Source organism: Ranitomeya imitator, chromosome 10 (assembly GCF_032444005.1).
Source record: "Ranitomeya imitator isolate aRanImi1 chromosome 10, aRanImi1.pri, whole genome shotgun sequence".
In the NCBI taxonomy this organism is placed as follows: Eukaryota; Metazoa; Chordata; class Amphibia; order Anura; family Dendrobatidae; genus Ranitomeya; species Ranitomeya imitator.
This window is the reverse complement of record NC_091291.1, coordinates 108,856,561-108,882,777: the sequence shown is the minus strand read 5'-3', so window position 1 is coordinate 108,882,777 and position 26,217 is coordinate 108,856,561. Positions and strand designations below refer to the sequence as shown.

The 26,217-nt window shown below is 44.9% G+C and overlaps 2 protein-coding genes across 3 annotated transcripts in view; one reads left to right on the top strand and one right to left on the bottom strand.

Annotated features, from left to right (window-relative positions):
* The window catches only part of VPS13D (vacuolar protein sorting 13 homolog D), a 292,394-nt gene extending 287,579 nt beyond the window's left edge, over positions 1-4,815 (bottom strand). For both annotated transcript variants that reach the window (XM_069741463.1, XM_069741464.1), the window contains exon 1: positions 4,651-4,815. The gene's annotated coding sequence lies outside the window, so the exon portion shown is untranslated. The remainder of the gene's footprint in view (positions 1-4,650) is intronic.
* An 88-nt stretch (positions 4,816-4,903) lies between these two features.
* Positions 4,904-23,964, top strand: MRPS16 (mitochondrial ribosomal protein S16). Its single transcript, XM_069740795.1, has 3 exons — positions 4,904-5,266; positions 20,444-20,704; positions 23,654-23,964. The coding sequence occupies exons 1-3, from the start codon at positions 5,254-5,256 to the stop codon at positions 23,782-23,784; spliced, it is 405 nt and encodes a 134-aa protein (XP_069596896.1). The 5' UTR covers positions 4,904-5,253; the 3' UTR covers positions 23,785-23,964.
* The last annotated feature ends 2,253 nt before the right edge of the window (positions 23,965-26,217 follow it).

Genomic DNA, 26,217 nt, shown 5'->3' with positions numbered 1-26,217 from the left:
ATTCGCTGGAGCCTCTGATGGTGAGGTCAGGCTTGTGCCGCAGGAAGCCACCAGGTACCACTCCAGGGTGGAGTCGGACTGTGGATGCTGATCCCACCGGAGAACGGAACATAGATAGGCAGACGGGCACGGCTGGGACACAGGCAGGCGGGTACAACAGAGACACTGGCAGGCAGGCGGGCACGGCTGACGCTCTGGCAGGACAGGCGGACAAGGCTGGTACACTGGCAGGACCGGTATATAGGCAGATATGTGAAAACAGGTAGGAACCCGTTCAGACAGGACTTTTGGATAGACAGAAAAAGACTGCAAGAGCGGATGCAAAGCGGAAGCACAGGAGGCAGAGCCAAGAACAGAAACACATACATACACTAGATGGTGGCCCGATTCTAATGCATCGGGTATTCTAGAATATGCATGTTCACGCAGCCATGTAGTATATTGCCCAGTCACGTAGTATATTGCCCAGCCACGTAGTATATTGCCCAGTTACGTAGTATATTGCCCAGCCACGTAGTATATGGCCCAGCCACGTAGTATATTGCACAGCCACGTAGTATATTGCACAGCCACGTAGTATATTGCACAGCCACGTAGTATATTGCCCAGCCACGTAGTATATTGCCCAGCCACGTAGTATATTGCCCAGTTACGTAGTATATTGCCCAGCCACGTAGTATATGGCCCAGCCACGTAGTATATGGCCCAGCCACGTAGTATATTGCACAGCCACGTAGTATATTGCACAGCCACGTAGTATATTGCACAGCCACGTAGTATATTGCCCAGCCACGTAGTATATTGCCCAGCCACGTAGTATATTGCCCAGCCACGTAGTATATTGCCCAGCCACGTAGTATATTGCCCAGCCACATAGTATATTGCCCAGCCACGTAGTATATTGCCCAGCCACGTAGTATATTGCCCAGTCACGTAGTATATTGCCCAGCCACGTAGTATATTGCACAGCCACGTAGTATATTGCACAGCCACGTAGTATATTGCCCAGTCACGTAGTATATTGCCCAGTTACGTAGTATATTGCCCAGCCACGCAGTATATTGCACAGCCACGTAGTATATTGCACAGCCACGTAGTATATTGCACAGCCACGTAGTATATTGCACAGCCAAGCAGTATATTGCACAGCCACGTAGTATATTGCACAGCCACGTAGTATATTGCCCAGCCACATAGTATATTGCCCAGCCACGTAGTATATTGCCCAGCCACGTAGTATATTGCCCAGTCACGTAGTATATTGCCCAGCCACGTAGTATATTGCACAGCCACGTAGTATATTGCACAGCCACGTAGTATATTGCCCAGTCACGTAGTATATTGCCCAGTTACGTAGTATATTGCCCAGCCACGCAGTATATTGCACAGCCACGTAGTATATTGCACAGCCACGTAGTATATTGCACAGCCACGTAGTATATTGCACAGCCACGTAGTATATTGCCCAGCCACGTAGTATATTGCCCAGCCACGTAGTATATTGCCCAGTCACGTAGTATATTGTTCAGCCACGTAGTATATTGCCCAGCCACGTAGTATATTGCCCAGTCACGTAGTATATTGCCCAGTCACGTAGTATATTGCCCAGCCACGTAGTATATTGCCCAGTCACGTAGTATATTGCCCAGTCACGTAGTATATTGGCCAGCCACGTATGTCACCGGTTAAAAAATAAACATACTCACCTTCCGATTCGAGGGCCCCTTGTAGTTCTGCGAGGTACAGGTGGCAGCTTCCGGTCCCAGCCTGCTCGCGCAGGCGCGCAGGGCCTATGATGACGTCGCGGTCACATGACCGTGACGTCACGGCAGGTCCTTCTGCCAGACGATCTGTGCCAACGGAACGTGGCGGTTGCATCGCGAGGCGCGGGAAAGGTGGCGTAGGTGAGTATATAATCGTTTTGGTTTTTTTATTATTATTTTTAACATTAGATGTTTTTACTATTGGCGCTGCATAGGCCGCGTCAATAGTAAAAAACTTGGTCACACAGGGTTAATAGCAGCGGTAACGGAGTGCGTTACCCGCGTCATAACGTGGTCCGTTACCGCGGCCATTAACCCTGTGTGAGCGGTGGGCGGAGGGGTGTATGCGGGCACCGGGCAGTCAGTGCGGGGAGGAAGGAGCGGCCATTTTCTTCCGGACTGTGCGCGTCGCTGATTGGTTGCGGCAGCCATGACAGGCAGCTAGCGAGACCAATCAGCGAACGAATAACCGTGACAGAAGGACAGACAGACGGAAGTGACCCTTAGACAATTATGTATATAGATACACGGTATATATTTTATGACAACATTGAAGATATCAGTATACAATATACGAATTAATAATTTTACTGATTTGATAACAATCTATTTCAATTTTTTAGAATGAGTTATTTACATATTGTAGATGCAACGATAGTAGTGAAGAGAAAAATATGATGTAAGTGCATTAGGGGAACTTATTTCAACTTTTGTTTAACAAACATCTATTTTTATCGAACATCATAGGCAAATGATAGTCAAATTTTCTGTCTTTCTTTTTTTGAATAATGAGATGAATATTGAGTCTGTGAATTCACGGACCTAATTGATTTTGACATTTATGATGTTATATGTAAAAAAACAAATATGTTTATCAAACTTTTAAGATATTCCGCATATAACAAAGTTTTAACCCTGTAATATAAAGAAACGCATCTTATTTTAATTATGTAAATTACCATATTCCTAATTGGACTGAGTTTCTAAGAGCAGGGTATATTACGGTATATACTCGAGTATAAGCCGACCCGAGTATAAGCCGACCCCCCTAATTTTGCCACAAAAAAACTGGGAAAACTTAATGACTCGAGTATAAGCCTAGGGTGGAAAATGCAGCAGCTACCGGTAAATGTCAAAAGTAAAAATAGATACCAATAAAAGTAAAATTAATTGAGACATCAGTAGGTTAAGTGTTTTTGAATATCCATATTGAATAAGGAGCCCCATATAATGCTCCATAAAGTTCATGATGGGCTCCATAAGACGCTCCATACTAAATACGCCCCATATAATGCTCCATAAAGTTCATGATGGACCCCATACAAAATATGCCCCATATAATGCTCCATAAAGTTTATGATGGGTCCCATAAGATGCTTCATACACAAATATGCCCCATATAATGCTCCATAAAGTTCATGATGGGCTCCATAAGACGCTCCATACTAAATACGCCCCATATAATGCTCCATAAAGTTCATGATGGCCCCATAACATGCTTCATACAAAAATATGCCCCATATAATGCTGCACAAAGGTTAATAATGGCCCCATAAGATGCTCCATAGAATATTATGCCCCATATGCTGCTATTAAAAAAAAAAAAAGTGATATTCACCTGTCCCCGTTCCACCGCCGCGCGCTGCTGTCTTCCAGCTTTCTGCTGTGTCTGTTCAGCAGAGGGCGCGCACTAAACACGTCATCGCGCCCTCTGACCTGAACGTCACAGCCAGAGGATGCGGAAGACGGAGCGGCGCGCGGCGGTGGAACGGGGACAGGTGAGTATCGCATGGCTCACCCTCCCGGTGCGGTCCCTGGCAGCTTCTTCGATGCGATGGACTCTGGAGCCGGCAGCTTGTTCCTGTGTTCAGCGGTCACTGGTACCGCTCATTAAAATAATGAATATGCGGCTCCATCCCAAAGAAGATAAGACTCTGCCCACAGTCTGGCCCCGAAGCACGGGCATCTCATTAACTGAAAACTTCTAACACTAATTACACAAGAACCACAAGACAGATTTCATCACCTCAGGCATCACTGTAAGCTGTATAACAGCGGTAACCAGACAATGCCTGCAGTTTACTTAGCAAAATCCTGCTGACAGGTTCTCTTTAAAGGGGTTGTCCGGTCAAAACCCATAAGTCTTCAGTCAGGAGCGGCATGTTCCGGGGAAGAACGACGCCGTCACAACAGGTAGGTACCAACTACGTGCCAGTAAGTGCTTAGGCGCATTTTTTTTGTTTTTCAGAGTCCCGGATATCCCGTTAATTGTTTGACGTAATGTTGTAGAGTAATTTTCAAGTTGAGAACTCTGATGATATAAATATCCAAATGGCCCCCGGCAGAAAAAAAAGGTTCCCACCCCCGGCCCAATGGGAGAGAGCGGAAGTCGCTTATCTTTTCATTAGCTGATTTATCGCCAGATCAAAGTTACATGTGCGCGGAAACAAAAATCCTGTGCAAGCAAAACGGACGGCCCCGGTTAGCCACCATCTTTATGAAACAAAGGGGGCAGCTCTTAATTTTCCAGGATGTCCATTATCAGGGTTGATAGGCAACATGGCGGATTTTATACTGCGCCCACGAGGCGCTGCGGACAGAGCGCTGTTGCCGGTAGCAACCAATACAATGGCTACTATTGCTTTCAATAATAGGGCTTATAATAAAGCAGCAGAAGGAATGCGGCTGCCGCCATGTTTCTCTTGATCTGCTACAATTGGGGAGAATAATAATAATAATAACAGGGCAGGTCCCGTCCTCCCGCTGTGCGCGCAGTAATGGCCGGTGCGCACTCTGTAGTGCTGACAGCCCAGGCGCACTGCACCTCACACCCACCAGGGGGCGCGTCCTCCATCATCTCCACCTGTCAGCTGACGCCACCACTCACCGGTCAGCGCGGCCTCCAGCACCAGCTCGTAGCTCCCGGTGTAGCCGAGAACGTAGTGTCCCAGCAACAAGAGCTGCGCACTCACAGCGCCATGTTTGTACTCCGGTACAGCACAACTACTAACCGGACACACACAACCACCACCGGCGACAATGCCCCACTTCCGGTGATTTACCGGAAGTGGGGCATAAACTGGCTGTCAATGTCATAAAAGGTTTAGACATCAGATGTTGGGAATCCGTACAGTCCCCATAACGACTACTTCCGGGTCAGGATCAGTGACTTCCTGCTAATGGCGGCGCCCTGGGGCCGTACAGAGCGGTAGAGTGAAGGGCAGTCAGTGTCCGAGCTGCCTCCTCCGGTGCTGACGGTGTGCTCCGAGCTGCCTCCTCCGGTGCTGACGGTGTGCTCCGAGCTGCCTCCTCCGGTGCTGACGGTGTGCTCCGAGCTGCCTCCTCCGGTGCTGACGGTGTGCTCCGAGCTGCCTCCTCCGGTGCTGACGGTGTGCTCCGAGCTGCCTCCTCCGGTGCTGACGGTGTGCTCCGAGCTGCCTCCTCCGGTGCTGACGGTGTGCTCCGAGCTGCCTCCTCAGCACTTTCTACAATGGTTCATTTAAGTGAGTATTCCATCTCCTCACTGAGGTGTGAGGCGGCCTCCCTGCTATCACCTGTGCATGCTGGGAGTTGTAGTTCTGCACCATACAGCTCGCACGTCTCTGTATTGGGGGGACAATATCACTTCACCTTTAAAACTCGTTCACTACCCTGTTATCGTCTGGGGTTTTTTTTGCTCACCTTATTCCCAGAGCCGTAACTTTTTTATTTATAGAGCAGGCGGCAGCTGATGAATACCCCCATCAGCTGCTCCTGCTGTCACTGTTATTAGCAGGGGTAGGCTGATGGGAGTAATAGTACCATCAGCCGCCGCCTGCTCTTTTATCACTTAAATGTAACTCACATCATTCTCCCCAGCTCACGCCGATCGCAGGCAGAGCAGGGGAGAATGATGAGAGCCGTGTTCAGCACCCGGCGACGAGGAACAGCGCTTACTGAAACGCTTCTTCCACGTGCCGATACGTGTCACACGGATGACATCCGTGTGTGTTATATGTGTGCACGTGTGATGGATGTTTTGTGACCCGTGCTGACATTAAAAAAATGGACATGTCAGCGTGTTTTGCCCACAGACACACGGTCCATGGAAACACGCTTGACGAGCGCAGACCCATTCACTTGCATAGGCAAAGAGCGCTCTGATCCTCCCGAGTCTCTCCGCATGGCTAAGTAGCACTGTACAGCCACATATGGGGTATTGCCACGTTCAGTGGAGATTGTGAGACACATTTTGGTACCTTTTTTTTTTTGTGTGTGAAAATGTAAAATCTGTGGCTAAAACAAAATTTTGGTGGTAAAAATGTAGGTATTTTGTTTTCACTTCACAATGGTATAAAATTCTGTGACGCACCCATGGTGGCAATATGATCACTGCACCCCTAGATGAATTAATTGAGAGGTGTAGTTCGTAAAATGGGTGTAAAATGGTCACTTATGGGGGGTTCTGCTGTTCTCGCACCTCATGGGTTATGGCACCTGCAAACCATAACAGTAAAATCTGGCGCTCCTGAGCTTTGCACTGTGCCTGAAAAATATTTCCCGGTTTACATGTAGGGTATTGACGCACTCAGGAAACAAATGGACCTTTTTTTGATATATATATATATATATATATATATATATATATATATATATATATATATATATATATATATATATATATATATATATATATATATATATATACTCCTATTAGCCCTTAGTAGTTTATCTAACTCGAAGCTAAAACAACATTTTAGTGGTATTCTTTCTTCAGTGCTCAGTGGAATAAAATTCTGTAAGGCACATGTGGTGTTAATATGATCACTGCACCCCTAGATAAATTCATAAGGGAGTGTAGTTTGTAAAATGAGTTCACATATAGGGATTTTCTGCTATTCTGGCACCTCAGGGGCTCTGCCAGTGTGACATTGCACCCTCAAACCATTCCAGCAAAATCTGAACTCCAGTATGGCGCCTCTTCCCTTCTGAGCTTTGCACTGTCCCTCAAATGTAGTATTCTCCCACATATGGGGTATCGGCGTACTCAAGAAAAATTGCACAAAAACTTTTAGCATACAGTTTAACCTGTTACCCTGGGTAAAATTATTTTTATTTTTACGGCTCTGTTATAAACTTTGTTGAAGCATTTGGGGGTTCAAAGTGCTCGCCACACATCTAGATAAGTTCCTTGGGGGGTCTAGTTTCCAAAATGGGGCCACTTGTGGGGGGTTTCCACTGTTTAGGCACATCAGGGGCTCTCCAAACGCAACATGGCGTCCGATCTCAATTCCAGCCAATTTTCTTTGAAAAAGGAAAACGGCGCTCCTTCCCTTCTGAGCTCTCCCGTGCACCCAAACAGTGGTTCCCCCACTTATGGGGTATCGGCGTACTCAGGACAAATTGCACAACTTTTGGGGTCCAATTTCTCCTGTTACCCTTGGTAAAATAAAAAAAAAATTGGATCTAATTTTTTTTTCTGGAAAAAAAAGTTAATGTTCATTTTTTTTTAAACATTACAAAAACTCCTGGGAAGCACCTGAAGGGTTAATAAACGTGTTGAACGTGGTTTTGAGCACCTTGAGGGGTGCAGTTTTTAGAATGGTGTCATTTTGGGGTATTTTCTATCATATAGACCCCTTAACCCCTCTGTGACCTTAGACGTACTATCCCGTCGAGGTGCCCTGGGCTTATCTGACCCTGGACGGGATAGTACGTCATAGCCGATCGGCCGCGCTCACGGGGGGAGCGCGGCCGATCGCGGCCGGGTGTCAGCTGCTTATCGCAGCTGACATCCGGCACTATGTGCCAGGAGCGGTCACGGACCGCCCCCGGCACATTAACCCCTGGCACACCGCGATCAAAGATGATCGCGATGTGCCGGCGGTACAGGGAAGCACCGCGCAGGGAGGGGGCTCCCTGCGGGCTTCCCTGAGCCCCCCGCAGCAACGCGATGTGATCGCGTTGCTGCGAGGGTCTCCTCACCTCCCTCCCTGCTCGAGCCCCGGATCCAAGATGGCCGCGGATCCGGGTCCTGCAGGGAGGGAGGTGGCTTCACAGAGCCTGCTCAGAGCAGGCACTGTGAAGCAGCCTGCACTCCTATCAGATCAGTGATCTGACAGAGTGCTGTGCAAACTGTCAGATCACTGATCTGTGATGTCCCCCCCTGGGACAAAGTAAAAAAGTAAAAAAAAAAATTTCCAAATGTGTAAAAAAAATAAAAAAAAATATTCCAAAATAATGAAAAAAAAAAAAAATATTATTCCCATAAATACATTTCTTCATCTAAATAAAAAAAAAAACCAATAAAAGTACACATATTTAGTATCGCCGCGTCCGTAACGGCCCGACCTATAAAGCTGGCCCACTAGTTAACCCCTTCAGTAAACACCGTAAGAAGAAAAAAAAAAAAACGAGGCAAAAAACAACGCTTTATTATCATACCGCCGAACAAAAAGTGGAATAACACGCGATCAAAAGGACAGATATAAATAACCATGGTACCGCTGAAAGCGTCATATTGTCCCGCAAAAAAAGAGCCGCCATACAGCATCATCAGCAAAAAAATAAAAAAGTTATAGTCCTGAGAATAAAGCGATGCAAAAATAATTATTTTTTCTGTAAAATAGTTTTTATCGTATAAAAGCACCAAACCATAAAAAAATTATATAAATGAGGTATCGCTGTAATCGTACTGACCCGAAGAATAAAACTGATTTATCAATTTTACCAAACGCGGAACGGTATAAACGCCTCCCCCAATAGAAATTCATGAATAGCTGGCTTTTGGTCATTCTTCCTCACAAAAATCGGAATAAAAAGCGATAAAAAAATGTCACGTGCCCAAAAATGTTTTCAATAAAAACGTCAACTCGTCCCGCAAAAAACAAGACCTCACATGACTCTGTGGACCAAAATATGGAAAAATTATAGCTCTCAAAATGTGGTATTGCAAAAAATATTTTTTGCAATAAAAAGGGTCTTTCAGTGTGTGACGGCTGCCAATCATAAAAATCCGCTAAAAAACTCGCTATAAAAGTAAATCAAACCCCCCTTCATCACCCCCTTAGTTAGGGAAAAATAAAAAAAAAATGTATTTATTTCCATTTTCCCATTAGGGCTAGGGTTAGGGCTAGGGTTAGGGCTAGGGCTAGGGTTAGGGCTAGGGTTAGGGCTAGGGTTAGGGCTAGGGTTAGGGTTAGGGCTAGGGTTAGGGCTAGGGTTAGGGCTAGGGTTAGGGCTAGGGCTAGGGCTAGGGCTAGGGCTAGGGTTAGGGCTAGGGTTAGGGCTAGGGTTAGGGTTAGGGCTAGGGTTAGGGCTAGGATTAGGGTTAGGGTTAGGGTTGGGGCTACAGTTAGGGTTGGGGCTAAAGTTAGGGTTAGGGTTTAGATTACATTTACAGTTGGGAATAGGGTTGGGATTAGGGTTAGGGGTGTGTCAGGGTTAGAGGTGTGGTTAGGGTTACCGTTGGAATTAGGGTTAGGGGTGTGTTTAGATTAGGGTTTCAGTTATAATTGGGGGGTTTCCACTGTTTCGGCACATCAGGGGCTCTCCAAACACGACATGGCGTCCGATCTCAATTCCAGCCAATTCTGCGTTGAAAAAGTAAAACAGTGCTCCTTCCCTTCCGAGCTCTCCTGTGTGCCCAAACAGGGGTTTACCCCAACATATGGGGTATCAGCGTACTCAGGACAAATTGGACAACAACTTTTGTGGACCAATTTCTCCTGTTACCCTTGGGAAAATACAAAACTGGGGGCTAAAAAATAATTTTTGTGGGAAAACAAAAAGATTTTTTATTTTCACGGCTCTGCGTTATAAACTGTAGTGAAACACTTGGGGGTTCAAAGTTCTCACAACACATCTAGATAAGTTCATTGAGGGGTCTAGTTTCCAATATGGGGTCACTTGTGGGGGGTTTCTACTGTTTAGGTACATTAGGGGCTCTGCAAACGCAATGTGACGCCTGCAGACCAATCCATCTAAGTCTGCATTCCAAATGATGCTCCTTCCCTTCCGAGCCCTCCCATGCGCCCAAACGGTGGTTCCCCCCCACATATCGGGTATCAGCGTACTCAGGACAAATTGGACAACAACTTTTGTGGACCAATTTCTCCTGTTACCCTTGGGAAAATACAAAACTGGGGGCTAAAAAATAATTTTTGTGGGAAAACAAAAAGATTTTTTATTTTCACGGCTCTGCGTTATAAACTGTAGTGAAACACTTGGGGGTTCAAAGTTCTCACAACACATCTAGATAAGTTCATTGAGGGGTCTAGTTTCCAATATGGGGTCACTTGTGGGGGGTTTCTACTGTTTAGGTACATTAGGGGCTCTGCAAACGCAATGTGACGCCTGCAGACCAATCCATCTAAGTCTGCATTCCAAATGATGCTCCTTCCCTTCCGAGCCCTCCCATGCGCCCAAACGGTGGTTCCCCCCCACATATCGGGTATCAGCGTACTCAGGACAAATTGGACAACAACATTTAGGGTCCAATTTCTCCTGCTAACCTTGGAAAAATACAAAACTGGGGGCTAAAATATAATTTTTGTGGAAAAAAAAATATTTTTTATTTGCATGGCTCTGCGTTATAAACTGTAGTGAAATACTTGGGGGTTCAAAGCTCTCACAACACATCAAGATGAGTTCCTTAGGGGGTCTACTTTCCAAAATGGTGTCACTTGTGGGGGGTTTCTACTGTTTAGGTACATTAGGGGCTCTGCAAACGCAATGTGACGCCTGCAGACCATTCCATCTAAGTCTGCATTCCAAATGGCGCTCCTTCCCTTCCGAACCCTCCCATGCGCCCAAACGGTGGTTCCCCCCCACATATGGGGTATCAGCGTACTCAGGACAAATTGGACAACAACTTTTGTGGTCCAATTTCTCCTCTTACCCTAGGGAAAATACAAAACTGGGGGCTAAAAAATAATTTTTGTGGGAAAAAAATTTTGTTTTATTTTTATGGCTCTGCATTATAAACTTCTGTGAAGCCCTTGGTGGGTCAAAGTGCTCACCACACATCCAGATAAGTTCCTTAGGGGGTCTACTTTCCAAAATGGTGTCACTTGTGGGGGGTTTCAATGTTTAGGCACATCAGTGGCTCTCCAAACGCAACATGGCGTCCCATCTCAATTCCTGTCAATTTTGCATTGAAAAGTCAAACGGCGCTCCTTCCCTTCCGAGCTCTCCCATGCGCCCAAACAGTGGTTTACTGCCACATATGGGGTATCAGCGTACTCGGGACAAATTGGACAACAACTTTTGAGGTCCAATTTCTTCTCTTACCCTTGGAAAAATAAAAAATTGGGGGCAAAAATATAATTTTTGTGAAAAAATATGATTTTTTATTTTTACGGTTCTGCATTATAAACTTCTGTGAAGCACTTGGTGGGTCAAAGTGCTCACCACACCTCTAGATAAGTTCCTTAGGGGGTCTACTTTCCAAAATGGTGTCACTTGTGGGGGGTTTCAATGTTTAGGCACATCAGTGGCTCTCCAAACGCAACATGGCGTCCCATCTCAATTTCTGTCAATTTTGCATTGAAAAGTCAAACTGCGCTCCTTCCCTTCCGAGCTCTCCCATGCGCCCAAACAGTGGTTTACTGCCACATATGGGGTATCAGCGTACTCAGGACAAATTGGACAACAACTTTTGAGGTCCAATTTCTTCTCTTACCCTTGGAAAAATAAAAAATTGGGGGCAAAAATATAATTTTTGTGAAAAAATATGATTTTTTATTTTTACGGTTCTGCATTATAAACTTCTGTGAAGCACTTGGTGGGTCAAAGTGCTCACCACACATCCAGATAAGTTCCTTAGGGGGTCTACTTTCCAAAATGGTGTCACTTGTGGGGGGTTTCAATGTTTAGGCACATCAGTGGCTCTCCAAACGCAACATGGCGTCCCATCTCAATTCCTGTCAAGTTTGCATTGAAAAGTCAAATAGCGCTCCTTCCCTTCCGAGCTCTCCCATGCGCCCAAACAGTGGTTTACTGCCACATATGGGGTATCAGCGTACTCAGGACAAATTGGACAACAACTTTTTGGGTCCAATTTCTCCTGTTACCCTTGGTAAAATAAAACAAATTGGAGCTGAAGTAAATTTTTTGTGTAAAAAAGTTAAATGTTCATTTTTATTTAAACATTCCAAAAATTCCTATTAAACACCTGAAGGGTTAATAAACTTCTTGAATGTGGTTTTGAGCACCTTGAGGGGTGCAGTTTTTAGAATGGTGTCACACTTGGGCATTTTCTATCATATAGACCCCTCAAAATGACTTCAAATGAGACGTGGTCCCTAAAAAAAAATGGTGTTGTAAAAATGAGAAATTGCTGGTCAACTTTTAACCCTTATAACTCCCTAACAAAAAAAAAAATTGGTTCCAAAATTATGCTGATGTAAAGGAGACATGTGGGAAATGTTACTTATTAAGTATTTTGTGTGACATATCTCTGTGATTTAATTGCATAAAAATTCAAAGTTTGAAAATTGCGAAATTTTCAAAATTTTCGCCAAATTTCCGTTTTTTTCACAAATAAACGCAGGTACTATCAAAGAAATTTTACCACTATCATGAAGTACAATATGTCACGAGAAAACAATGTCAGAATCACCAGGATCCGTTGAAGCGTTTCGGAGTTATAACCTCATAAAGGGACAGTGGTCAGAATTGTAAAAATTGGCCTGGTCATTAACGTGCAAACCACCCTTGGGGGTAAAGGGGTTAAAGTGACTATAAATCTGATGTGGTCCCTAAAATAAAAAAAAAAAAAAAAAAAAAAACTAAATGGTGTTGTAAAAATGAAAAATTGTTGTGCAACTTTTAACCCTTGTAACTATAAAAAAAATTGGTTCCAAAATTGTGCTGACGTAAAGTAGACATGTGGGAAATGTTACTTATTAAGTATTTTGTGTGACCTATCTCTGTGATTTAAGGGCATGAAAATTCAAAGTTGGAAACTTTCTAAATTTTTGCCAAGTTTCTGTTTTTTCGACAAATAATCGCAAGTCATATCAAATAAATTTTACCACTATCATGAAGTACAATATGTCAGGAGAAAACAATGTCAGAATCACCAGGATCCGTTGAAGCGTTCCAGGGTTATAACCTCATAAATGGACAGTGGTCAGAATTGTAAAAATGGGCCTGGTATTAACGTGCAAACCACCCTCGGGGGTAAAGGGGTTAGGGTACTTTCACACTAGCGTTTTTTGTAAATCCGTCACAATGCGTCGTTTTGCAGAAAAAACGCATCCTGCAAAAGTGCTTGCAGGATGCGTTTTTTTCCCCATAGACTTCTATTGGCGACGCATTTGCGACGGATTTGCACACTTCGCATCCGTCTTGCGACGAATGCGTCGTGCTTTGGCGGACCGTTGGGGAAAAAAAAACCCTACATGTAACGTTTTTTTTCTCCCGACGGACCGCTTTTTCCGACCGCGCATGCGCGGCCGGAACTCCGCCCCCACCTCCCCGCACCTTACAATGGGGCAGCGGATGCGCCGGAAAAATGCATCCGCTGCACCCATTGTGCAAAGCATTGCGACGGGGAGATTCCGACGCTAGTGTGAAAGAAGCCTTAATTGGACAAAATGAGGGTGATTTCAACTTTTGTTTGTTTTATTTTAGTTTTGTTTGTTTTTTTTTCCCTCCATGTTATTTCAAACTTTTTTTTTTTTTTTTTCTTAACTGAATTTCTTAAGTCTCTGTAGAAGAGTTGGAGCTGCGATCGTGGAATTGCTTGTGCCTTTGTCAGTGATTGACAGCGGCATTTAACTGATTGACAGACGCAGCTCTGTTCCACCTACAGCTGTTAGAAGCACTTCATTGCTGCTTTAGGCTATGTGCACAAGTTGCGGATTAGGCTTAGGAATTTTTGGTGCGGATTCTGCCTCTCCTGGCAGAAAACGCACCTGCGGATTTGTTGCGTTTTTGTGCGTTTTTGCTGCGGTTTTCTTGCGGATTTGCTGCGGTTTTTTTTTTTTTTTACCCCTGCGGTTTTCTATAATGGAATGGGTACAAAATCGCTGCAGATTCACAAAAAAGAAAAGAAGTTACATGCTACTTCATTTAAACCGCAGCGTTTCCGCAGGGGATTTTCAGCAAAGTGTGCACAGCATTTTTTTTTTTTTCTCATTGATTTACATTGTACTGTAAATCAATTGCGGATCTGGAGCGTTTCTGCACCGCAAAAAAACGCTGCGGATCCACAGAGAATCCGCAACGTGTGCACATACCCTTAATCAGCCATCGAGTGCGGGCTCGGCGCATGAGAAGCATCAAAAACAAGTACACTGCTTTTGACATACAAGTAAATCAGTTAGTGAAGGAGTTAATGAAACTGTCAGCTAAAAAGTTGTTAATGCACGTTACCTATTGTGTATTATACTCCAGAGCTGCACTCACTATTCTGCTGGTGCAGTCACTGTGTACATACATTACATTACTGATCCTGAGTTACACCCTGTATTATACCCCAGAGCTGCACTCACTATTCTGCTGGTGCAATCCCTGTGTATATCCATTACTTATCCTATATTATACTCTACCCTTACAATCTTGCATGTCCAGAGTTACAATTTCTAAGCATACACTGTGTGCAGAATTATTAGACAAGTTGTATTTTGATCACATGATACTTTTTAACCCCTTCATGACCCAGCCTATTTTGACCTTAAAGACCTTGCCGTTTTTTGCAATTCTGACCAGTGTCCCTTTATGAGGTAATAACTCAGGAACGCTTCAACGGATCCTAGCGGTTCTGAGATTGTTTTTTCGTGACATATTGGGCTTCATGTTAGTGGTAAATTTAGGTCAATAAATTCTGCGTTTATTTGTGATAAAAATGGAAATTTGGCGAAAATTTTGAAAATTTCGCAATTTTCACATTTTGAATTTTTATTCTGTTAAACCAGAGAGATAAGACACAAAATAGTTAATAAATAACATTTCCCACATGTTTACTTTACATCAGCACAATTTTGGAAACAAAATTTTTTTTTGCTAGGAAGTTATAAGGGTTAAAATTTGACCAGCGATTTGTCATTTTTACAACGAAATTTACAAAACCATTTTTTTTAGGGACCACCTCACATTTGAAGTCAGTTTGAGGGGTCTATATGGCTGAAAATACCCAAAAGTGACACCATTCTAAAAACTGCACCCCTCAAGGTACTCAAAACCACATTCAAGAAGTTTATTAACCCTTCAGGTGCTTCACAGCAGCAGAAGCAACATGGAAGGAAAAAATGAACATTTAACTTTTTAGTCACAAAAATTATATTGTAGCAACAATTTTTTTATTTTCCCAATGGTAAAAGGAGAAACTGAACCACGAAAGTTGTTGTCCAATTTGTCCTGAGTACGCTGATACCTCATATGTGGGGGTAAACCACTGTTTGGGCGCACGGCAGGGCTTGGAAGGGAAGGAGCGCCATTTGACTTTTTGAATCAAAAATTGGCTCCACTCTTTAGCGGACACCATGTCACGTTTGGAGAGCACCCGTGTGCCTAAAAATTGGAGCTCCCCCACAAGTGACCCCATTTTGGAAACTAGACGCCCCAAGGAACTTATCTAGATGCATATTGAGCACTTTAAACCCCCAGGTGCTTCACAGAAGTTTATAACGCAGAGCCATGAAAATAAAAAATAATTTTTCTTTCCTCAAAAATGATTTTTTAGCCTGGAATTTCCTATTTTGCCAAGGATAATAGGAGAAATTGGACCCCAAATATTGTTGTCCAGTTTGTCCTGAGTACGCTGATACCCCATATGTGGGGGTAAACCACTGTTTGGGCGCACGGGAGGGCTCGGAAGGGATGGCACGCCATTTGGCTTTTTAAATGGAAAATTAGCTCCAATCATTAGCGGACACCATGTCACGTTTGGAGAGCCCCTGTGTGCCTAAACATTGGAGATCCCCCAGAAATGACACCATTTTGGAAACTAGACCCCCAAAGGAACTAATCTAGATGTGTGGTGAGGACTTTGAACCCCCAAGTGCTTCACAGAAGTTTATAACGCAGAGCCATGAAAATAAAAAAAAAAAAATTATTTTCTCAAAAATGATCTTTTAGCCTGCAATTTTTTATTTTCCCAAGGGTAACAGGAGAAATTTGACCCCAAATATTGTTGTCCAGTTTCTCCTGAGTACGCTGATACCCCATATGTGGGGGTAAATCACTGTTTGGGCACATGCCGGGGCTCGGAAGTGAAGTAGTGACGTTTTGAAATGCAGACTTTGATGGAATGCTCTGTGGGCATCACGTTGCGTTTGCGGAGCCCCTGATGTGGCTTAACAGTAGAAACCCCCCACAAATGACCCCATTTTGGAAACTAGACCCCCAAAGGAACTTATCTAGATGTGTGGTGAGCACTTTGAACCCCCAAGTGCTTCATAGAAGTTTATAATGCAGAGCCGTGAAAATAATAAATACGTTTTCTTTCCTCAAAAATAATTATTTAGCCCAGAATTTTTTAATTTTCCCAAGGGTAACAGGAGAAATTTGACCCCAATATTTGTTGTCCAGTTTCTCCTGAGTACGGTGATACCCCATATGTGGGGGTAAACTACTGTTTGGGCACATGCCGGGGCTTGGAATTGAAGTAGTGACGTTTTGAAATGCAGACTTTGATGGAATGCTCTGCGGGCGTCACGTTGCGTTTGCAGAGCCCCTGATGTGCCTAAACAGTAGAAACCCCCCACAAGTGACCCCATTTTGGAAACTAGACCCCCCAAGGAACTTATCTAGATATGTGGTGAGCACTTTGAACCCCCAAGTGCTTCACAGACGTTTACAACGCAGAGCCGTGAAAATAAAAAATCATTTTTCTTTCCTCAAAAATGATGTTTTAGCAAGCATTTTTTTAGATTCACAAGGGTAACAGGAGAAATTGGACCCCAGTAATTGTTGCGCAGTTTGTCCTGAGTATGCTGGTACCCCATATGTGGGGGTAAACCACTGTTTGGGCACACGTCAGGGCTCGGAAGTGAGGGAGCACCATTTGACTTTTTGAATACGAGATTGGCTGGAATCAATGGTGGCGCCATGTTGCGTCTGGAGACCCCTGATGTGCCTAAACAGTGGTAACCTCTCAATTCTAACTCCAACACTAACCCCCCCCACACCCCTAACCCTAATCCCAACTGTAGCCATAACCCTAATCACAACCCTAACCACAACCCTAATTCCAACCCTAACCCTAAGGCTATGTGCCCACGTTGCGGATTCGTGTGAGATATTTCCGCACCATTTTTGAAAAATCCGCGGGTAAAAGGCACTGCGTCTTACCTGCGGATTTTCCGCGGATTTCCAGTGTTTTTTGTGCGGATTTCACCTGCGGATTCCTATTGAGGAACAGGTGTAAAACGCTGCGGAATCCGCACAAAGAATTGACATGCTGCGGAAAATACAACGCAGCGTTTCCGCGCGGTATTTTCCGCACCATGGGCACAGCGGATTTGGTTTTTCATATGTTCACATGGTACTGTAAACCTGATGGAACACTGCTGCGAATCCGCAGCGGCCAATCCGCAGCCAAATCCGCACCGTGTGCACATGGCCTAATTCTAAAGGTATGTGCACATGCTGCGGAAAAGCAGCAGTTTCCCATGAGCTTACAGTTCAATGTAAACCTACGGGAAACAAAAATCGCTGTGCACATGCTGCGGAAAAACTGCACGGAAACGCAGCGGTTTACATTCCGCAGCATGTCACTACTTTGTGCGGATTCCGCAGCGGTTTTACAACTGCTCCAATAGAAAATCGCAGTTGTAAAACCGCAGTGAAATGCGCAGAAAAAAACGCGGTAAATCCGCAGCGGAAAAATCCGCAGAGGACCAGAATACGTGTGCACGTACCGAAACCCTAGCCCTAGCCCTAGCCCTACCCCTAGCCCTACCCCTAGCCCTACCCCTAGCCCTACCCCTAGCCCTACCCCTAGCCCTACCCCTAGCCCTACCCCTAGCCCTACCCTAACATTAGTGGAAAAAAAAATTTCTTTATTTTATTATTGTCCCTACCTATGGGGGTGACAAGGGGGGGGGGGGTCATTTATTATTTTTTTTTATTTTGATCACTGAGAGATTATATCTCAGTGATCAAAATGCACTTTGGAACGAATCTGCCGGCCGGCAGATTCGGCGGGCGCACTGCGCATGCGCCCGCCATTTTGGAAGATGGCGGCGCCCAGGGAGAAGACGGACGGGACCCCGGCTGGATCGGTAAGTATGATGGGGGGGATCGGAGCACGGGGGGGGGATCGGAGCGCGGGGGGGGATCGGAGCGCGGGGGGCGTGGAACGGAGCACGGGGGGGCTGGAATGGAGCACGGGGGGGTGGAACGGAGCACCGGGGGGGGTGGATCGGAGTGCAGGGGGGGTGATTGGAGCACGGGGGGGTGATTGGAGCATGGGGGGAGCGGACAAGAGCACGGGGGGGAGCGGAGCACAGGACGGAGGGGAGCCGGAGCAGTGTACCGGCCAGATCGGGGGGGCTGGGGGGGCGATCGGTGTGGTGGGGTGGGTGCACATTAGTATTTCCAGCCATGGCCGATGATATTTCTGCATCGGCCATGGCTGGATTGTAATATTTCACCAGTTATAATAGGTGAAATATTACAAATCGCTCTGATTGGCAGTTTCACTTTCAACAGCCAATCAGAGCGATCGTAGCCACGAGGGGGTGAAGCCACCCCCCCTGGGCTAAACTACCACTGTCCCTGCAGATCGGGTGAAATTGGAGTTAACCCTTTCACCCGGCCTGCAGGGACGCGATCTTTCCATGACGCCACATAGGCGTCATGGGTCGGATTGGCACCGACTTTCATGACGCCTACGTGGCGTCATGGGTCGGGAAGGGGTTAAACATGTCCTACTCCAAGCTGTTCAGGCTTGAGAGCCAACTACCAGTTAAGTAAATCAGGTGATGTGCATCTCTGTAATGAGGAGGGTGTTGTCTAATGACATCAGAACCCTATATAAGGTGTGCTTAATTATTAGACAACTTCCTTTCCTTTGGCAAAATGGGTCAGAAGAGAGATTTGACGGCTCTGAAAAGTCCAAAATTGTGAGATGTCTGGCAGAGGGATACAGCAGTCTTGAAATTGCCAAACTTTTGAAGCGTGATCACCGAACAATCAAGCGATTCATGGCAAATAGCCAACAGGGTCTCAAGAAGCGTGTTGGGCAAAAAAGGCGCAAAATAACTGCTCATGAATTGAGGAAAATCAAGCATGAAGCTGCCAAGATGTCATATGCCACCAGTTTTGCCATATTTCAGAGCTGCAACGTTACTGGAGTAACAAAAAGCACAAGGTGTGCGATACTCAGGGACATGGCCAAGGTAAGGAAGGCTGAAAAACGACCACCTTTGAACAAGAAACATAAGATAAAGCGTCAAGACTGGGCCAAGAAATATCTTAAGACTGACTTTTCAAAGGTTTTATGGACTGATGAAATGAGAGTGACTCTTGATGGGCCAGATGGATGGGCCAGAGGCCGGATCAGTAAAGGGCAGAGAGCTCCACTCCGACTCAGACGCCAGCAAGGTGGAGGTGGGGTGCTGGTATGGGCTGGGATCATCAAAGATGAACTTGTGGGACCTTTTCGGGTTGAGGATGGAGTGAAGATCAACTCTAAGACCTACGGCCAGTTTCTGGAAGACAAATTCTTCAAGCAGTGGTACAGGAAGAAGTCGGTATCGTTCAAGAAAAACATGATATTCATGCAGGACAATGCTCCATCAGATGCCGCCAACTACTCCACAGCGTGGCTGGCCAGTAAAGGTCTAAAAGAAGAAAAATAATGACATGGCCCCCTTGTTCACCTGATCTGAACCCCATAGAGAACCTGTGGTCCCTCATAAAATGTGAGATCTACAGGGAGGGGAAACAGTCCACCTCTCGGACCAGTGTCTGGAGGCTGTGGTGGCTGCGTGGCTGTTAGTCGTAAACAGATCAAGTAACTGACAGAATCTATGGATGGAGGCGGCTGAGTGTCATCATAAAGAAAGGGGGCTATACTGGTCACTAATTTTTTGGTGTTTTGTTTTTGCATGTCAAAAAATGTTTTCTAAATTTTGTGCAGTGATATTGGTTTACCTGGTGAAAATAAACAAGTGAGATGGGAATATATTTGGTTTTTATTAAGTTGCCTAATAATTCTGCACTGTAATAGTTACCTGCACAAACAGATATCCTCCTAAGATAGCCAAATCTAAAAAAAAAAACCCTACTCCAACTTCCAAAAATATTAAGCTTTGATATTTATGAGTCTTTCGGGTTGACTGAGAACATAGTTGTTGATCAATAATAAAAAATAATCCTCTAAAATACAACTTGCCTAATAATTCTGCACGCAGTGTACTTTACTGGATCAATGTTATTTTTTCATAATGGCTCAGTGAAGAAGTTGGGGTTGTCTCTGACCAGCAGCTTTTTGACCGTTTCCTATGACGTAAAGCACAATGAACGCAGCTCTGCTTTATTCTATAGGCTCTAGATCTGGATCCAGAGCAGAATAAATCATGTATTAGAGAAGCTTTGTAAATCTGTTTGGTGGAGTAGAGTCATGTGTAAGCTGCACGTGGTTTTCTCATCTAACTTTTAAGGAATTTTCTAACTTCTTTTATTCCAGCGTCTTGGGCATAAATTACACAAATTCTAATACACTTGTCTGATCTTTTATTTTTCAGCATCGCAGGTCCTGAAGCGTTACCATGGGGGCTACGTGGTGATCCGAATGGCTCTCGGTGGCTGCGCTAATAGACCTTTTTATCGCATTGTCGCTGCCCATAACAAGCGGGCACGGGACGGGAAGCACTTGGACAAGCTTGGCACATATGACCCGTTACCTAATGTCAATAATGAGAAGCTGGTCAGCCTCAACGTAGATCGAATCAAATACTGGATCGCTTGCGGAGCACATATCACCAAACCGGCGGCCAAGTTATTCGGTGATTACTAGGTCTAGAAACTGGATGTGAAACTTAGGGGCGAGTCCACAAAGCATGGCTTGTATACAGTTAGTCCAGAAATATTTGGACAGTGACTGAATCTCTGATTTCAGCTCTGCCGGCCACTATTTTATATAACATGAAACAACTGGGATGCAATTGAGGTGGAGACTTTCAAGTTTAATTACAGGGGTTGAAAAATATATGAAAAGTAATTAGACAAATTAAGTTTACCATAAATAAAATAATAATCTTTTTATACTTTATAGAGCACCCTTTGCATCCTTTCCTCCTGTATGATGCATTGCCGGCCTTTACTGCAGCTGACTTCAGTTGTTGCTTGCTTGTGGGTCTTGAGAATGAGAAATGCGGCTCGATGGGACCGAGATCTGGTGATGACTCGGCCATTGTAAAATATTCCACTTCTTTCCATTAAAAAACAAAACTCCTAGGTCACTTTCGCAGTCTGTTTTATCCATCTGTACTGTGAAGCGACGTCCACTTAACCTTGCTGCATTTTGTTGGCTGAGTAGAAAGTATCGCCCTGTACACTTCCGAATTGGTCCGGCTGCTTCTTTCTTCAGTTACATCATTAATAAACACCAGTCGGGTGAGATCCCATGCATGCCCGCGCCATCACACTGCCTTTACCATGTGTTACAGAGGATGTGGTGGGCTTTGGACCCTGAGCAGTTCCAAGCCTTCATACTTTCTACTTCCCATTATTCGGGTACAGGTTGATCTTAGTTTTGCTTTTACAGAACTGGACTTTGCTTCCATAGATGTTTGGTTTTTTGTTTTTTTTTGTCGAAGTCTAATTTGGCCTTTGTATGTTTAAGGCTGATTAATGGTTTGCAGTTTGTGGAGAAACCTCTATATTTGCTCTTGTGAAGTTTTTCCCTTCATGGTAGATTTAGATACTGAAACACCGACTTACTGGAGAGTGTTCTTCACTTGGGTGGATCTTGGAAAGGTTTTTTTTTGTTTGTTTTTTTTTTTCACCGTGCAAGCTTTGTCTTCCATGGACAATCTGCCCCTTTGAGTTCCCAAGCTCACCGGTGTGCTCATTCCTTATTTATTTTTCTCCTTATCATAATAATGATCTGTTTCTCTTCCATTGAGAGCTCCTTTAACCGCAAGTTGTGAGTTCACAGCAACAGCTTCCTGATCCAAATGTCATACCTGGAATCTGCTCCAGCCCTTTTGCCTGCTTAACTGATGATGGATTACTGAGGGAATAGCTCATTACAGAGCTTTTGAGTTAATTGTCCAATTACTTTTGCTCCCTTTGAAAAAGAGGCAGCGTCATATTAAAAAACCTTTCTCCAATTCGGATGCAAAACAGCCTTAAATTAAACCTGAGTGTCTGCACTTTAAGCCCTTATTGATTATATAACTGTCTTAAATATATTTATATAATCGGCTAAAATGCCAAAACTTGTCACCGTCCAGATATTTCTGTACCTAACTGTACATTATTCCTGGGAGTGTGCGACCCTCACCTTTTATGTGATGGTCCATCTGCAGTAAAGAACAGGGCTTCCCTTTGTCATTTAGGCTACTTTCACACTAGCGTCGGGCTCGGCCCGTCGCAGTGCGTCGGGCCGAGGTTACCGACGCTAGCGTTGTTTGCGCCGCACAACGGGTTCAGCAAGCAGTCCGTCGGCAGCAAAAAACGTTACATGTAGCATTTTTGCTCCCTACGGTCCGCCAAAGCATGACGCTTCCGTCGCACGACGGATGCGACGTGTGGCAATCCGTCGCAATGCGTCGTCAATACAAGTCTATGGGGAAAAACGCATCCTGCAAGCACTTTTGCAGGATGCGTTTTTTTCTGCAAAACGATGCATTGTGACGGATTGCAGTTAACGCTAGTGTGAAAGTAACCTTACACATGTATTCACCCCTTTAGGAAATGGAGGACAGGGGATTTTCATGCGTCGCTCTTTAGCTGATCCCATGACGTCTAGGATCACGATGGGTGAAATGCTGCACGTGACCAGTGCGGTGGGACGTCTGCGAGCTGCATTTTCAGTAGCAGATAGTGGGGAGGGAACGTGTAGTATTGGATGACACACATGCAAATATTAATATATGGACATTTTGGACCCATTTCATCACTTTTTTTTTTTTTTTTTTTTTGCACACAATTCTTTAGCATGAAACACATGGCTCAGAATTTTGTGCAAAAGAATATGCTTCTTTGATTTTGTCTTTGACCTGCTTTGTGACTAAGCGCAAAAGTCACAAAATAGGGCCAAACTTTCTCCATAATATCTGGTGCGCGTAGAACGCACTAGCACACAATTGTCGTAACTTTTTTTTAAAAGTCTGTACAATTTAAAAAAAAAAAAAAAAGAAATACAAAAGTTAAAGGAACAATGCAAAAAAAAAAAAACAGCTAGTACGCAAGAAATAAAACCTATGCACTAATGAATTGGGCCCTTTGTGTCTGCCATAGCAGTAGCTGCTTTGTGGCAACTCTAGAGCAGAGGTCCCCAACTCCAGTCCTCAAGGCCCACCAACAGGTCATGTTTTCAGGATTTCCTTTGCATTGCACAGGTGATGCAATTATTACCTGGGCAAAACTAAGGAAATCCTGAAAACATGACCTGTTGGTGGGCCTTGAGGACTGGAGTTGGGGACCTCTGCTCTAGAGGATGTGGTGGTCTTATGGGGAGGTGATTTCCCATGTACCCTGATTGCAGAGGCATAGCTATAGTTGTACTAAAGAAGACCCTGAATAATTGGGTCACTGTTAGATTTTTGCCTTGGGACCCACGCACGCTTCAATTTGTGCCGCTGCCTAATAGGATAAATGGGAGAGGGGGATTATGGAAAGAGAAGGCAAATCCGTGTCATTGAGTATGAAAGTTAATTTTTTTTTTTTTTTTTAATGCATGTTCCATTGTTGAATAATATCATTATTTTTCCTCCGTTCCTCCTCAGGACTCGCTGGCTTTTTTCCTCTGCACCCAATGACGATTACAGAAGCCGAGAGGTTAAGAAAAACGAAGGAGAAGGTGGCTGCACAGTCTGAGGAAAGTACAAAGGAGGAGGCCGAGACCCCCGCGGATTGAATTAATTGACATTTTTATTGTATTGGACACTCCCACCCCTCCTGGATCTAGAGATTTTTTTTATTTTTTTTTACTTATTGTGTTTATATGAAATCTTTGTTGAAAAAGATTACATTATTACTCTGGAGCTTGAAAAGAATAACCAGAGCTTCCAATACAATAAACTCAAAAAAGAACCTCCCTCCGACAATCTTCGCACACGTCAACACAAAATAAAATTTAACTTTTATTAATTTATCAAATTAAGCTAGAAGTAGAAGATGCACAAAAAAAATGGAACAATATCGGTCACCAGGATTTTTCCACACTGAGAGCAGAGTAAAATAGGGGCACAGACCCTGATTCCAGTAATTTGTCCTTTGCTGCAGTTTTGGTAAAAATCCATTTTCCCTGCTGCAGATTTACCAGTTCTCTGAATGTTAAGCTCTGTATAATCCCGTCCACACCACTGATGGGCAACTTTTCTATGTACTCTCTGGATAGGCATACCGTTGTCAGTCAATGGTGGGGATGGGGTTGTACAGAGCTCACAAATATTAAAGACTTCATGGCAACAAATGCTGATAAAAATCAGTTTCAGCTGATTCTACAGCAAGGAGTCCAGTAAGTGACCGATTTCTGGAATCGGGGGGTCTCTGCCTCTACATTATGCTGCTCGCAAATTAGGTAGCAAACACCTGGTGACAGATTCCCTTTTAAAAGGCGATGTACACCTCTGCAGTTTTTTAATTTGCATTTACCTCCTAAATGTAGCATTTTGTATGGTTTTCATTACCTATTATATTGCTCTGCTGCACAGTCACTCTGCTTGCTGCTTTGCAACTTCTTGCCCATTATCAATCAAAGCTCTGCTCCTGCCTCTGACACTTCTGTCTTTTCTCCACCTCCCTTTTCTGTGTGATGCCGAAGTCAGACATCCATGAACCATAGTTCTACCATCCGTGTCTATCATGAGCTGCATTCAACAGCCTCATAGGTAACATTCATGATCCATGTATGAACCATGATGGCTAAACCGGCGGATCTAAAATCAACAAGACTTGTGAGTCTGTTGATTTTTGGGTCAGCCGGTAATATATATTTAACTAGCTATTGAACCCGTTCTACGCCCGGGTGGCGAGCATTTATATTGGTATATGGTCTCCATCCTGGTATGTGCTGCTCCATCCTGCGCCCCCATCCTGTCATGTGCTGCTCCCATCCTGCGCCCCCATCCTGTCATGTGCTGCTCCATCCTGCGTCCCCATCCTGTCATGTGCTGCTCCATCCTGCGCCCCCATTCTGTCATGTGCTGCTTCCATCCTGCGTCCCCATCCTGTCATGAGCTGCTCCATCCTGCACCCCCGTTCTGTCATGAGCTGCTCCATCCTGCACCCCCGTTCTGTCACGTGCTGCTGCCATCCTGCGCCCCCGTTCTGCCATGTGCTGCTTCTATCCTGCGCCCCCGTTCTGTCATGTGCTGCTGCCATCCTGCGCCCCTGTTCTGCCATGTGCTGCTTCTATCCTGCGCCCCCGTTCTGTCATGTGCTGCTCCCATCCATATGCCCCATACGCTGCTCCATAAAGGTTTATGGCCCCCATCAGGTGGCGTAAGTAACAAATAGCTGTGGCATGAAGTGCCACAGCCTCATGGCACAGCAATTTGTTACTTACGCTACCTGATTCTTTTCCGGCGCCATTGTCTTACTCCTCCTGGTGCCGGAATCGGCGCCTGCGCAGTCCGCGCTTTCCGGCGCCATTTTCTTGAAGACACACTGTGTCTTCAAGAAAATGGCGCCGGAAAGCGCGGACTGCGCAGGCGCCGATTCCGGCACCAGGAGGAGCAAGACAATGGCACCGGAAAGGAATAGCGTAAGTAAAAACTTACTATGGCGGCGGATTATTTTCATAATCAGGGCGCAAATATGTAGACGGCGTCCCCGTGCTCCCGACCCCCCTGCTCTCGGCGGCATTTTTTCTATAATGTAATGCTAGGAGCGTCGCGCCTGCGCAGTCTATTAAGGCTTCGGACAGAGTGACGCTCCCAGCATTATATTATAGATATCTGTTTCTGGGTTTGATAAAAAGATCTCTATGCAGGAAACGCCCATCTACCATTCGGTGCAGCCTTATCAATGATAAAAACCTGAACCTTCACCTCCCATACCCCCCCAAAATAATAAAAAGTGATACTGAAACTCGGTCCAGCTGTGAAGCAGGGGCAATTACTTTTGTTTTTTGACTCATTAATGGTGGCTGCCCCCTACTGCCCAGAGCACTTGCCGTCCGATGCCTAGTGGTGAATACGGCTCTGAGTGGGGCCCAATTTCTTAATACTGAAGTCAAGTCCCTCAATCAGCCGACCTGTTCTGAAATTCTCCATCACCGGCACATAAATAGAGCTGAGGTTTCCTGTATAATTGTGTGCGGAGCAGAGATTAAGGCTATGTGCAC

Coding starts and splice junctions, on each gene's coding strand:
- MRPS16 (XM_069740795.1), top strand. Junction 20,705..23,653: donor ACCGGCGGCCAAGTTATTCG/GTGATTACTAGG, acceptor GTTCCTCCTCAG/GACTCGCTGGCTTTTTTCCT.